Source organism: Dendrobium catenatum, unplaced genomic scaffold (assembly GCF_001605985.2).
Source record: "Dendrobium catenatum unplaced genomic scaffold, ASM160598v2 fragScaff_scaffold_780, whole genome shotgun sequence".
NCBI classification, from domain to species: Eukaryota; Viridiplantae; Streptophyta; class Magnoliopsida; order Asparagales; family Orchidaceae; genus Dendrobium; species Dendrobium catenatum.
In genome coordinates this window covers 169324-184144 of record NW_021319242.1, presented here as the reverse complement: position 1 = coordinate 184144, position 14821 = coordinate 169324, and the positions used below count along the sequence as shown (strand labels likewise).

General features: G+C 35.3%; 1 protein-coding gene and 1 long non-coding RNA gene across 2 annotated transcripts in view; one reads left to right on the top strand and one right to left on the bottom strand.

Moving 5' to 3' along the window:
• LOC110095652 overlaps window positions 1-14821 on the bottom strand; it is a 33906-nt gene that overhangs the window by 16043 nt on the left and 3042 nt on the right. The window contains exon 2 of the mRNA XM_020821273.2: window positions 7854-7949. Within this exon, the coding sequence (XP_020676932.1) occupies window positions 7854-7949 (96 nt within the window). The remainder of the gene's footprint in view (window positions 1-7853; window positions 7950-14821) is intronic.
• On the top strand, window positions 11223-14437 carry LOC114580123. Its single transcript, XR_003701408.1, has 2 exons — window positions 11223-11698; window positions 14212-14437. It is a non-coding gene; the product is annotated as an uncharacterized LOC114580123 (long non-coding RNA).

The following is a 14821-nucleotide window of genomic DNA, read 5'->3' as shown; positions in this document are numbered from 1 at the left end:
TAAGCATAATATTGTCATAGGATTGTCAAAATGCCATTCGGAAAACAGCCCAGCATAAAACCAGTACGGGAATCAAAGGATAGTTTACGGAACCAAGGAGCCAACATCACGGTAAGCAAGCAGGCCACATGAAATCAAAGCAACAGCCACAGAGAAAACACCAAGCACGGAAAACAGAGGCCGGCTGGACTTCCAAGAGATAAAGCACAAAAATCAGTAACCCCATTATAAATTCTAATGCATCGAATTCAGCCCCCCATTAAATACAAGCCACGGTTTTCCAAGAGACAAGAAGAAGGGGGAAGGGGAAGGGGCAAGGCCACTCCAAAAAGTATTTCTTTAATGAGGTACTTTTGAGATTTAAAGAGCTACAAAACTCACAGCTTCAAGCAACTAAAAGAACAAGCTCAATACCATGTGCTCCAAAACAGCCAACCCGTGAACCATCAGAACCCAAGGACCAAAAGAGCCAGCAAACCAAAGGTCTACCAAGCCCTATGCACAACCTACCATGATCATTGGATGCTTTTCTCATCATTGGATTAGCTAAAAAGAAAATAAAATAAAATAGAAAATGAAATATACTATGTTCAAATAAAAATAAAAAGTACATAATCACTCAAAAACTGTCTATTACCGGCGGATTTTCCGGCAGCTTTCTGGCGCGACATGATTTCCGTCGGCGTTTCCGGCGCATTTCGCCGACGGATGTCTATAGATTATTTCCGACAAATTTTTTTGCTGATGTTCCGACGGCTTTTCGGCGTCGCGTTTGTACCGACGGATTTGTTACCGGCGGATTTTCCGACGGATTTTAATAATTTCTGTAAAAAAAATATTTTTTCATAATTTAAATAATTAATAATTTTTTAGATCAATTTAATAATTACTATTTTAATAATTTTTAATTATTATTTACTTAATAGCTTATTTAATCAATTATTAATTAAAGAACTAATCTTAATTATAATCAATTAAATATTTTATTTTAATGTATTCTCAGATAGAGAGAGAAAGTAACTTAAGTTAAGTTAAATAATTTAATTTTTTTTGTTAAATTAAATTAACTGATTTATTCAGTAATACGTAATAGGATTAATAAAAAAAAATGTAATAAACTTAACCAGTTTTTGATTTCATGACAACAATGGCATGAAGCTGCGGCACTCTTGCGCGAGGAGGAGGTGGGCGGGGATCGAACCCCGCGAAGCGGGCAGCCACGTTTCAACGCGGGGCGAGCTGGGGCGGGCTGGGGACCTGGGTGGAGCGCGGATGGGGCCCGTCCGGTTTCCGTACCGGTTGGCCGGAAATGATTTTTTTTTTACTTTTCTTGACATTCCCGTCGCTTTAAAAATTCCGACGAGAAATATTTTTCCAGCGTAAAATCCGTCGGAAAGGTTTCCGGCGAATATTTTGCGCCGAAGTTTTTGACTCCCGTGAAACCGGCGCAAATAATTCCGCCGGAAATCCACCGGTTTTCTTGTTTCTGACGATTTTGGGCATTTTCCGACGAATTTTGTCCGCCGGTAACACGCGTTTTTCCTGTAGTGAATTCTTGATAGCATCATTTATGCTTTTTTAATGAAGATTGTGAAATACATTGATTTAGTGACCTCGGTACTCTAAATGAAGATATAGATTTTATTTATTATAGTGTACTAGTAAAACTAAAGGTTTTCGCTTGAGTAAGATTACAAACAGATATATAGTTTCTAATTTTAGTAGTAATAGACCTAGTGAGGGGATTGTGATTTTGGGCGATCAAGTCATTAATAAGAGTACATGTTTTAGATATCTTGGATCTATTGTTCAGAGTGATGGTGGAAATTGATAGAGATTATTATTAGCAGAATTCAAGTTGGATGGTTGAAGTGGAGGAATGCATCGAGCTTGTTGTGTGATAGAAAAGTACCCCTCAAACTCAAGAGAAAATTCTATATGATGGTAGTGAGGCCTGCAATGTTTTTATGGTGCGAAATGTTGGCTCACTAAAAATGAAGCATAATACTAAGTTAAGTGTGGCAAAGATGAGGATGCTCAGGTGGATGAGTGGCTTTACCCTTAGAGATAGGATATGAAATGAAGCATATACGTGAAAAGGTTGGACTAGCTCCAGTAGAAGATAAGATAGAGAGAGTCGCCTTAGATGGTTTTTGGTCACATAAAACGGCGGCCTTCCAATGACCCGGTTAGGACAGTAGAGGTATTAGATTTGACTTATTGTTAAGAAGGTAGAGGCGGACCTAAAAAGACTTGGTTAGAAAATATTATGAATTGACCTTTCTTTATTAGATTTAAACGAGAATTTGAACTTTTAATAGGACACAATGGAGAAAAAGGATTCATGTAGCCGACCCCATGTAGTGGGTAAAGGCTTGATGTTTGTTGTTGTTGTTTGGTCGTGTACTAGTAAAACTCAAGTTAGAGATGCTTTTAAAAAATGAAGATGTGAAAAAACTATTGGACCTGATGATATTCCAATAGAGTGTGAAATGCTTAGGAGATGAAGGAATTTCTGGCTTACTAAACTTTAATATTATTTTTGAAGGCTAAAAATGTTTGATAGAGTAGAAAATAGTGTGTTGGTTCCTATTTTTAAGAATAAAGGTGATATACAAGATGTGTGAATGATAGAGGAATAATGTTTGATATGTCATCACTTTAAAACTATGAAGAGAGTTATAGAGGCTATATAGGTTATGTCTAATACTAATTTTCTCAAATCAATTTGGATTCATGGGGTAGGTCTACTATGGAAGCAATACATTTATTGAGAGGTTGGATGGAGAAGTATAAAGAGAATAAGGAGGATCTACATATGATTTTTATTATTTAGAGAAAGCATATGATAAGTTCCAAGAGAAGTGCATGGAGAGTTCAGAAAAAAAGGGGTAATAATGCTTATATTCAAGCCATTAAGGATATGTATCAGGAACTATTACTTGTGTTCAAAACAAGGTGGTTTAACCAATTATTTCCTATTGTAGTTGGATTACATCAAGTCAGCCTTAAGCCCATATCTTTTTGCTTTAGCCATGGATTTTCTTACTAACATTTGCAAGATGTTGTCATGGTGTATGTTTTTGTTGAGATATTCTTCTTGTTGATAAAACTAGAGAGCAAGTTCAAGATAAACATACTTATGGAGGTCAACTAGAGTCTAAAGATTTTCGTTTGCGTAGATCTGAAATCAAAATACATGGGGTAATTTTAGCAGTAATAGATCTAGTGGGGGTTGTGACTTTAAAGTGATCAAGTCATTAATAAGATTACACGTTTTAGTGTCTTGGGTCTATGGTTCAAATAATGGTGAATATAGATGGGGATATATTACGTGAATTCAAGTTGGTTGGTTGAATGAAGGAATGCATTCAGCTTTTGTGGATTAAAAGTCCCCAAATTAAGGGAAATTCTATAAATGGTGGTGGAGCTCAATGCTTTATGGCCAAACAGAATAATCAAGTTAAGTTTGGAGATGAGGATGCTCAGGTGGATGAGTGGTTTTACTCTTAGAGACGTGATGCATAACGATATCATTATAAGTGTAATAATTGTTGTAGTAGCTCAATCTGACAGATAAGATAGAGAGACTCGGCCTTCTCGGATTGGTTTTTTACATAAAGTGCTGTTTTCCCGATGACCGGTTAGGAATTATTGTAGATTTATCGATTTGGCTCTTGTTTAATGAAGGTAGAGGTAGACCTAAAAGAGACCTTTTATAGAATATATTAGAAAATAACCTTTCTTATTAGATTTAAATGAGGATGTGACTCTTAACATGACTACAATGGAGAAAAGGATTCATGTAGCCGACTTTTCTTCCACATAGTGGAATAGTGATTATGTTATTATTTATTGTTGTTGATGGCTTTTTAAGGTGTGCAAATTGCATAGGAATGAATAGTAATGACTTCGTTCATAAAACGGACCCCAAACACGGGTACATAATTTGCTTATGAATTAAAGGGCTTGTCCAACACTTCCCATAGATAGTTGATGGATGCAAAGCTACATAGAAATTTCGTTGATTCAAAAAGGCCATTAAGCCATTCATTCCAACAATAATTCGGCACTATAGCGCCACATAATTTTCAGGATGACAGATTCAACATCCATTAGCACACAAGACCTTAGCAAAAGACATCTAGTACTTTTTTTCATATTAATGTAATTGAAAAAACATTTCAGTTCTGCCACAAAACGTCCAGTGAAGTGTAAAAAGTGTTTCTATATGGTTAAGAATTAAACTTCTTATGTTAGACATCAGTTAAAAAACTAGTTGAGCAAACAACACAACAACAACATCAACGCATTTCCTACTATGTTGGGATGCTAGCATGAATCCTTTTTTCGCATTGTGTCCGGTAAAGTCAAATTTTCATTTAAATCTAATAAAGGAAATCATTTCTAATATTTTTCTAACAAGTCTTTTTTAGTCTACCTTGTCACGACCCGGCTCCGGTTAGCTTCGAAGTGCGAAGGCTCTTTGGAACAGAGATTCGGACATGAAGAAACTAAAAGGGACCATTTCGGACATTAATATAATTCCAAAATAAAGCATCATATCAAGAAAGAGCCACTAAGATTTCTCAAACTAAACTTTTTCTTTCCAAGATCACCAATCATAAGTGTTTTAGCCTTTAAGATTACAAAAAAGTATAAAAGGAACTTCACATGTATAAACTTTTTTCTTTCTCTTTTCATTCAATCCTTCACTACAAAACACCAAAACACAAAAGAACCTGTCCACTTAGCCCGTCGTCTCCCTCACGACGGTAAGTCGCGGTGGTTATTGGCCATTTATCCTCTTCCTAGCTCTCCTGAAAAGTTTCCCACAACTAGGTGAGTTTTACACTCATAGCGAGATTATGGAAATTTCAATTAAACATAAACTTCAATGAGAGAAACTTTAACAATACTTTGGGAAAATTTTAACAGAAAGAATCATTGATCATTAAAATCAAGATGTGCTCAAAGAAAAGCTATATGACCTTTACCTCAACTTTTCAAATGCATTATTCCATTTCATAACCTTTTTCCTTTCTTTCTTTTTTTTTAAAACCAATGCTCAAAGGATAATCTTCATTTGCACTGTAAACATGGTGTATGAAACATTCAGATAATAGCTTATTATGCATATAACTATATCACCCGTCTCAGGAGTATCAACTTGTACTGATCAGGTAATTAATAAATGGCCATTTCCTTTTCATTGGTTGCATAAGAACCATCTTTTCGATCCTGGCTCACAAGATGCCTCCTTTCCATGGCCTCAAAGAGCTCCTTTTCCATGTATACTCCCGCGTCAACATGCACATACAGTTTAGTTTATATAATCAAAAGAGATGCTCAATGTAGAATCTATCCATAAACTATGCAAGTGTATGTTTTCAAAGATGTGTATGCTTGCTATGCTTGCTATGCTTGTATGAACATTGCATGTAATGTAGAGAAATCATGTTTTAGTAGCAATGTTGGAATGAGTATGTAATCCAATCATAAGTTGAGCATTTCATAAGGGAAACATTTGTAATTGCCTCAAGTATCCATAAACTTACAAAAGAAAGTTAAGACATAAGAGTTCAAATGGCATAAATAATTTGGCAATTTCTATGCAATTCAATGAAAATAAAAGTTGTCTAACATTTAAAAGAAAAATCCATTCCCACCTACCTCAATCTCTTTAATCCTTTCTTTGCCCATCAACTCTTTCTTCCACTCAATTTATATCTAAAAGAAATAATTAAAGAAAACATTAGTGACTAATTCCTACGCAATAAACTAGACCTTAACTCTAAAGAAATAAATATGACATTTCTATGTTTTGCTTAATTCTTTCAAAAAAACACCCTTCCCTATTTTCATGGAAATCTCTCAACCCCTTTCTTCTCATTAAAATTTAGGCCAACACTTTAGATTCTAAACATACAACACCCTTCCTTACCTTCAAAACATCCTTAAAATAATTAAATTTTCGGAATTAATAAATCAAAAATTAAAAATATGGTTTTCATGCAAAACTCATATATTTGCTTCTAAAATTCCTCCCCTACAACTACGAAAACCGGTGGGGATCAAAAATATCATGATTGGGGAAAAACCCTAAATCCATAAACTCAAAAATTTCGTCGTTCATTCAATATTTTTCAATTAGAAGCTTTCTTAGGTTAATAGGAACCTCATTTGTGAAGACATTTCCAAAGGAAACAACTTTAAGCAAAATCCCAAATTTCCAAAACTCATATTTTTATGAAAAAGATGCACATTAGGGTTTAGAAACATCCTCTTATCCTTCTAAACTTTTCTCAAAAGATCTCAAAGAAAACTCAAGTTTTTCTCAAACCTAGAAATCTTCTCTCTCCAAAAATCTTAAGAATGAGAGGGAAAACCTAGTTCTATTGCATACCTTCAACTTCTTAAGCTCCTCTCGATTTCCTCAAGTTTCTCGCCGGAAAAAGTCCCGGAGCCGGCCGTCACTCTAGCCCGACGCCCCTACCCGTCCGCCTCTTCCTCTCTTCCGCTCGGTTTGGATGAAAAGGGCGAATGAGGGAGAATGGGAGGGGTCGGTTGCCTAATAGGGAGAAATGGACATGCCAAAAGACTTCATGCCCTCACTTAAGTAGATTTGGCTTAAGAAAGACTTAGGGGGGATTGGCATTTCTAACCTCCAAATTCATATCTCCGTAAATACTCTAATAAATATAGGTTCTTATATAATGAAAAGCGGATCAGAATTTACGCTCTAATTCTTCAAATGTTTCCCATGAAATCCCGACAACTTCACAAATTTTCCACTTAACCTGTCCGCGGCGCTTTGAAAAAGCGTGCGCAGGTCTTAGACGGCATTTTCGGGTTTTACACTAACCTCTACCTTTTTTAAAATAAGTCAAATCTAATACTCAACTTTCTAACCGGATGCATCGGAAAGGCTCGTTTAAATGTACAAACCATCTAAAGGCGACTCTCTCTAATCTATCTTCCACTGGAGCTACCCAACCTTTTCCACGTATATTGCGAAGCGGGCAAAAAAATATAGGCTCCCTTATTTTTCTTGGTTAATATATGCCACTCACATTTAATTAACACAAATAACCAAGCATTAAAAAAGCTAGAAAACTTCCCCCCAAGTCTTCGGTTTTATCACCCAAACCAGGAACCCAAGAAGACAGCCACCGGAGACAAGGGACTGCTAAGCGGACCGAGTGCCACAGCCGCGGGAAACGGGAACCCGGCACTGGACCAAGAGCCACGGCACGGGAGAATGAGCCAGCCGTGAGATCCCAGAACCACAAAAACTAAAAGGGCCAGGTGGAATTCAAGGAGCCCCATGGAAAAAAGAAATCTTGGAATTCCAAAAGGCCGGTTTGGAATCCAAGAGACAACATAAAAAAGCATAAAATTATATAGTTAAAGAGATAATCTATGAGCTAAAAAATCCTAGCTAATATAGCTAACCCCTCAGTTCAATAAATGAACTTTAGCAAAATACCTCATCCACCTTTGTTGAATATCGTCTTCTAAGAACAGTACTTTTTGATCTTCATCCTTAATACACTTTACTAAATGGAGTTTGATGCAAACAAGCACTTCTAGTGTCTAGACAAGGGACTCTAGTGTAAACATCTCTTCTGAAAGGATGCGTCTTGAAGAAGTAAAGAAATTACATGGTCATATATGGTATCTCTTGGAAGTGGAACTAACCAATATTTCCAATAATAAGACTGAAAAAATTAGTAATTCTATCTGAAAAACATATAAACCCACAAAAATCGGCAAAATAGTTGAGGTACTTGAAAGGATTACCGGAAAGCAAGGACAAAATAACTACTTTTATAATAATATAGATAACTCACAGGCTTACAGCTTATTGGCTGAGCTTCAACAGCACGGATTGATTTACAAAGTTTGATTGATAGTGTAGATGATGCATCACCAGAACCAGCAGGTCCCTGTAGAAAATTCACCAATATGTCAGGAAGAGGTGTAAAGACAGAATTTTGGAATGAACAGAGCATATTTCCATGGAAAAATATATGCAAGAAAGAAAGTTACAAAAAATTACATTAAAAAAAAAGCTGCACTATCATTACAAATACTTGAAAGAATTAAATAAGACGACGATCAGTTCAGCATTTACACAATGTAGAGAAGTTTCAAGCAAGAATAATTTATCATTAAAACTACATATCAAAAACACCTGCAAAAAACAACTTTATCATGTCAAGTAAAGCATATCCGAAACATTTATGTACCAAAAGAAATATAAAATCCATGCCTCATTTTAATGCAACGATTTAAGAGTAGAAAATAGTGTTGTAAAATACACGCAGCAGTAACAAGATATATAAAATAGATTGCCTTGAAAATGTTGAAACCGTAAAGACGCATGGAAGATCATACAAACTTGCATTAGCGCTAGGGGGGATTTCAGTGAGAATTCATGCCAAAACAGTTGTATAAAGTGTAAATGAATAAGTTCAGTCACACATAAATGAATAATTCATTCCAAGACAGTTAAAAATATTGTCAAAACCCATTTGAAGTTTCTTGAATGAGAATATATTCAATGGATTTTAAATGCCATGTAGCATTGTTGTAAATGGAGGAGAGAAAGATGTGAAAAGCATCTGATGCGCCCACTGTTTCACAATTTTTCCAATTTTGCATCTTACTTCATTTCTCTTTCTCTTTGCCAAAAAGCCACAGAAAATGTAAACATGTTTCATCAATAAAATGCGCAAATCCAGCTTGAATTATTCATTTATTACTCAGAATTTGCTGAATAAAATTTCTTTCTCTACTCTACTTGGCAACTGCACGAAAGTGACAAGTGTTCTATCAACCTCTAAAAACAATGTGACGTTGGATCTTTGAGCCCCAGCAGATTTCTACCTCTCAAGTTTGCTATATAGTCACTTTCTTCCTTGATCATATCCTTCAAGTTCTTTGATTTATAAGAAACATGATTCTACTTTTAACTTTTATTGGTTGACTTAATGAGATCCTCAAAATTTTCAGCAAACTTTTCTTAACTTGATTGATATTTTCAGGGTGCATTCATTAAAAGATACTTCGGATAGCATTGTAGCCGCTCACGAATTTATCCATTCTATCATCATCATCATCACCATCAGCAACAAAAAGCTTTTATCCCACTAGATAGGGTCGGCTATATGAATCCTTTTTCCCCATTGTATCATGTTAAGAGTCAAGCTCTCATTTAAATCTAATAAAAAAAAAGTCATTTCTAATATTTTCTAACCAAGTCTTTTTAGGCCTACCTCTACCTTACGGACAAGACCCTACTTATCATACGTCACCCTCAGTATCTATCAGTCCCAAAATTATTTTTCTACACATTGAAGATGTTTCAAGCGTCAGAATCAATTTTTTAAAATCTTTTTTGATTTATCTTGTAAGTTATAAGGATAAAGGATTATCTATAGCTAAAAGAGTTGCACTCTTAAACCTCTCCCTTCTAAATACCTAGGCCTTCGTTTATTTTCTAAAGCTTTGCAGGAAGAAAATTAATCTGGTCATCGAAAAAATCCAGAGAAAACTCTCATCTTGGAAATTCAATTGTCATCCAAACGTGGCCAAATTGCCCTAATTAACTGTGTTATCATTAAACCCTCTGTACTAATCTTTCTTCTTCTTTTTTCCCTATATGGGTTCTTAGAAAAATCAAAAGAACTAGAAGGAACGCTTTTGTGGAAAGGCAATGATGTTAACAGAGGCTCAAGTTGGTTCATAAGAAAAACCATTTGCAGAGCAAAACAAATTTAAAGGATATGTTTAAGAGATTCCACACTATAGATATTTCACTTTAATTTAAAATGGATTTTGGTAGCTACTCAGGTTGACATTAACTCCTTTGTTAGTTTAATCATCAAGCCTATGGGATACAATTTAAAATGGATTTTAGTATGTATTCAGGCTGGAGCCTTTTGCATTTTAAAATTATTTGTTGGACTTCGAATGTATAAGCCTATGGGATATAATTATAGAAGAGGTAGATCAAAAGGATGAGCCTATCATAGGTGAAGCCCAAGACCCACCTAGAAGCTAGAGCTTGAAGATTCCATAGGCAAAATCTGTAAAATATTTGACTGCGTTGAATAATAGCAGGCAACTCAATTGTCAACCATAATTATAATAATTTGGCCATTCTTTACCTTTCTATTTTTTGGTTGATTTTATATATACAAAAAAAATTTGATTGTTTACAGAGTGCGTATTAGAAATGTATGTTTTTGTAGAATTCTTCTTCTACCGCTTGGGGGTGGCATGAACTTTTGTGATGCGGTAAACTCTTAAGATCAAACAAAATTTTCTACCAATTAAAATGTAAGCAATTTAAAATCAATCATTGGAATTATCATTTTTCAAGTAAAAGGAAATTTTACATGGCTCCTTCCAAGGAGGCAAGTTTTCAAAAATTAAAATGAGCATGCATGACCAGTGTGTCTAATATAAAAAGACGTCACTTAAGGACCAAATAACAAAAATCTGTATTTTTGTGAGTCAGCTTGTGCATACCCGCATAATCAGGTATATTAGCCTAAAAGCCAAGTTGTAATTCCTATCCTCTTAAAAAATAGATTTTCCTACTCTTCATATGCATTGAGACCAGACAACAAGATTTAAAAGTGATTAGGTGGATTTAGCTAGTAACTCTTTCCAAACAGGATAATAAATCCAAAAGTCGGGCTGACTATGCCTCATGTGATGTGTAGTTCATAAGGCCCTTGCACTATGTTAAGTTTAGGTTCGAGGCACTACCCTTTAGTAGTCCTCATCTTAGCTCTAGGGTCCGAGGACGTTGTTGACTTCAGTCACTTCATAAGTCCTCACCTTCAAGACATTTTCTTTAACAGGTGTTGTTAGAATATAATCCTCAATGTTCTAAATTAAAATAATCAACTTAAACAAAAATTTGATTTTAAAATGCAAAGCCCAATATAGGATAATTTGATTACCTCCTCAGAATTAAGTACTCCTACATTCTCATTCCCTCCCTTTGGCTCTCATTAAAAATTTTGATTTAACGTTGATCTTACCTCCCTTGAAATTCCTAAAGATTAAATCTTTGAACAAGAATTTCATAAATTTTAAAATAAAAAGATTAGCAAATATTTTAATGACTCTCAAAAAAGAAATCATAATGTTAATCAAAAGTGTTCTCAAGTAATAAATGATTGAGATGTAATTAACTATAGGAGTTTGTTGTAAAACCCGAAAACTGTCGAACGGATGTATCGCACGCACTTCGATGCGCCAAGACGAATTTAGGCAAAATTTCGAAGTCGTCGGAATTCGACACAATAAATTTTATTAAATTCTACGAGAAATTTCGATTGAAATTGTATAAAGAACGTATACTTAATTTCGCACAGCTTGGAAATTAAAAATCGCCGAAGAGGATTAAATAAATTTAGCCCTTTTATACCTTTTTTGCCCTTCATGAGATAAAAGAGAATTAATGAGAAGAGGGGAACATGCGTAATTTACTGCCTAATATTTCCTAAAATCCCTCATAAAATTAGGGACCAATTCATTTGGTCCCTTGCCCTTTTATTTCGGCCGAACGAAGGGAGGCGGGCGGAAACGAGAGAGAGGGCGACGCGAGGGCTTGATGAGCGGCGGCCGGTGGGTTTCCAATGGCGGTTTAGAGGAGAAATCAAAGGCAAAGTCTAAGGTATGGTTTCCTAAAGACATTTCAAAGCTTTTCATGTGATTTTCCTTGGAGAAAATTCTAGGGTTTCTTCCAAATGTTGTTTTCTCCAAAATCTCTTTACAATAAAGATTTCCCTTACTATTAGAAACATTTTTTATGCTTGCAAATCAAACTTTCATGGGAAAAATGTTAGGTTCCAAAATTAGGGTTTCTTTTAAAAATGATATTTTTATATAAGAATATTGTTAGGAGATGTTTAGAAGCAAGTTTAAGAAAGAAATTGAATTTTGTTTCTATAGATTTTTGGAGTTTTAAATTATGGCTTTTCCTAATTTTGTAAATTGAAGCTTGCATGTTAACTAAATTTATTCCTAAGGGTCATAGGAGGTTTTCATGGATGTTCTCACAAGACATTTGCAAGAGGATGTACCTTGGTGTATGCTTTTTGCTGATGATATTCTTCTTATTGATAAGACTAGAGAGAGAGTTGAAGGTAAACTTGAATTATGGAGGTTAACCTTAGAGTCTAAAAGTTTTCGCTTGAGTAGATCTAAAACGGAATATATGGAGTGTAATTTTAGTAATAATAGACCTAGTGAGGGTATTGTGACTTTGGGCGATAAAGTCATTAATAAGAGTACACGTTTTAGATATCTTAAATCTATTGTTTAGAGTGATGGTGAAATTGATGGGGATATTATCAGCAGAATTCAAGTTGGATGGTTGAAGTGGAGGAATGCATCGGTCTTATTATGCGATAGAAAAGTCCCCCTCAAACTTAAGGGAAAATTCTATAAGATGGTGGTGAGACCAGCAATGCTTTATGGTGTCGAATGTTGGCCATTAAAAGAGAAGCATAATACAAAGTTAAGTATTGCAGAGATGAGGATGCTTAGGTGGATGAGGGCTTGACCCTTAGAGATATGATATGAAATGAGCATATACGTGAAAAGGTTGGAGTAGCTCCAGTGGAAGATAAGATTAGAGAGAGTCGCCTTAGATGGTTTGGTCACATTAAACGAGTGGCTTCCACGATTGGCTGTTTTCGTGCCTTAGCTCCTTGGCTTCCTCGGTGGGCTGCTGGTTTTTCGTGCTGGGTGGCCTTTCCCGTGCCCTGGTGCCTCAGTTTCGTGCTTGGCCTCTTGGGTTTCTGCGGCTGCCTCTTCGGGTCTTGGTTGGGCTGTTTCCCGTGAAGTTGGGGAGGGGGGGGGGCTTTTCCGTGGTTTGTGTTGCTGTGGAATTCAATTATGGTGGCTGTTTGGTTTCTCCTCTCATACCTATATATAGAGATGTTTTGGTAATGTTTTTAAAAGAGTGATATATGAATTTTTTAAAAGAAATCCTTGTGATTTTCTTGGAAGAGCTTGCGAGCTTTGTTCACTTCTTCTCATCTCCTTTAGGAAAGACTTGCAAGTACTTTCCTCCCTTCTTCTCGGCTTTTAATCCCTTTCGTATCTCCGCAAGTACCACTCCATTGTATCCTTTGTCTCTTGGAAAGCATGTTTAGGTTGTGTCGTTTGTGTCGAAGTTGTAAGGTGTCTTGCTTGAGTCGATTAAGTCAAAAGTTTGTAAGTGCGTCTTGTAAAGTTTGTTCTTCCCTTTACTTAGTGTCTCTTGTTTGTCTTGTGTTTTTTGAGGTAATAAAGAAATCTTTCTCGGGTCACTCTCCTGTCCCCCCCCCCCCCCCCCCGAGGATAATTTTTTTATTACACCAAAGAGGCTTATGTTGTAACGTTTCCTTAGGACTTGAGAAGAGAAGTTATTAAGGAGAGGTTGGAGAAACAACGCTTTCAAAGGGCAACATTTGAGGTAGGAACACTGTACTCTACATATTCATGTTCCTTTAAATTGTTTGTTTTGAAATATCTCATTAGTTGATACATATTAAATGCATATGAAATGTCTTTATTATTTGATAGAAATGTACATTAAATGTTCTATGAATCAAGGCATTTTTTATGTTCTTAAACATATTAGAGTTCTCATTATGTGATAGTTAGCAATGCATAGAAGTTTCTTTTTATGCAAATTTGCCTCATGCTTAATGCATATGAATAATATGAAAATGTTACAATGCCAATCTATGTTTCAATGAAAAGAATGGGTGAATAATTGTGCATGTTGAAGGTGGAGTACTAAATATGGTGTAAAAGCACAAATACGGCTCTTATGAGCAATATGGCCCCTATGGGATAAAAGAGGAAAGGAAAAGAATGACAAAAAAAAAAGATATTTGTGTATTTGATCAGTACACTTCTAGTACTCTGGTATGGTTATATAAGATAAAACATAAACAAGCATAGACATAAGACATTGACATACATAAGACATATGACATAGTAACATAAACATGTGAACTAGCATATACACTTAGCATACACATAAGAATTAGCATGTGATACTTAGCAAAACAATCAAGACAATTCATTTCTAGCATATATATAAATTTTCATTTAAAAAGGCATGTGAAGATGTTAGAATTAGTGTTTCCTATTGAGTTCTAGCTCATTCCCTCATTTCGGAACATTTTTCAGGAGAATCCGATGCAAAGAATGGCTGACCGCCCTTGGTTCACCTACAGTCGTAGAGGACCAGCTAATAGGTTCCTCAGATGTCTTTTTAGTTGTAGTTTACTTCTTTTTTTTGTGGTTTAGCATGAATGATAGATTTTAAAGCCACCTTTTTATATATGAACTGATATATAATGATATGCAATGTTTAATACAGTTTGGAAAATGTTTAGAGGCGCTTTTAGTTTTCTTTTGAAGTGCTTTAGATTATTCAATGCATGATTTAAGAGAAGTTTATGTTTTGAATGTCCGATGTCCGTTGCCGCCTCATCTACACGAGCTCACTGGGCCAGGTCGTGACATTTGCCCCTATGAAGCATTTGTACCCAAAATAAAATAAACTCTATTCAACCAAATATTGAATAGGGAAACATCTCTGTTAAAATTAAAATTATGAATTTTGCTATTGAGTTCAAAATGAAATAATACTTTTTCCCTATAGGATAATATATTATTTTCGATGTCGTGCTCGATCATAAAATATCTTAATCCTTTTAGGATGACAAAATTTCTCTAACAGCAATATTATTTTACCATAAATTTTGGCTTATGAAATTTTGGAATTTAATGGATT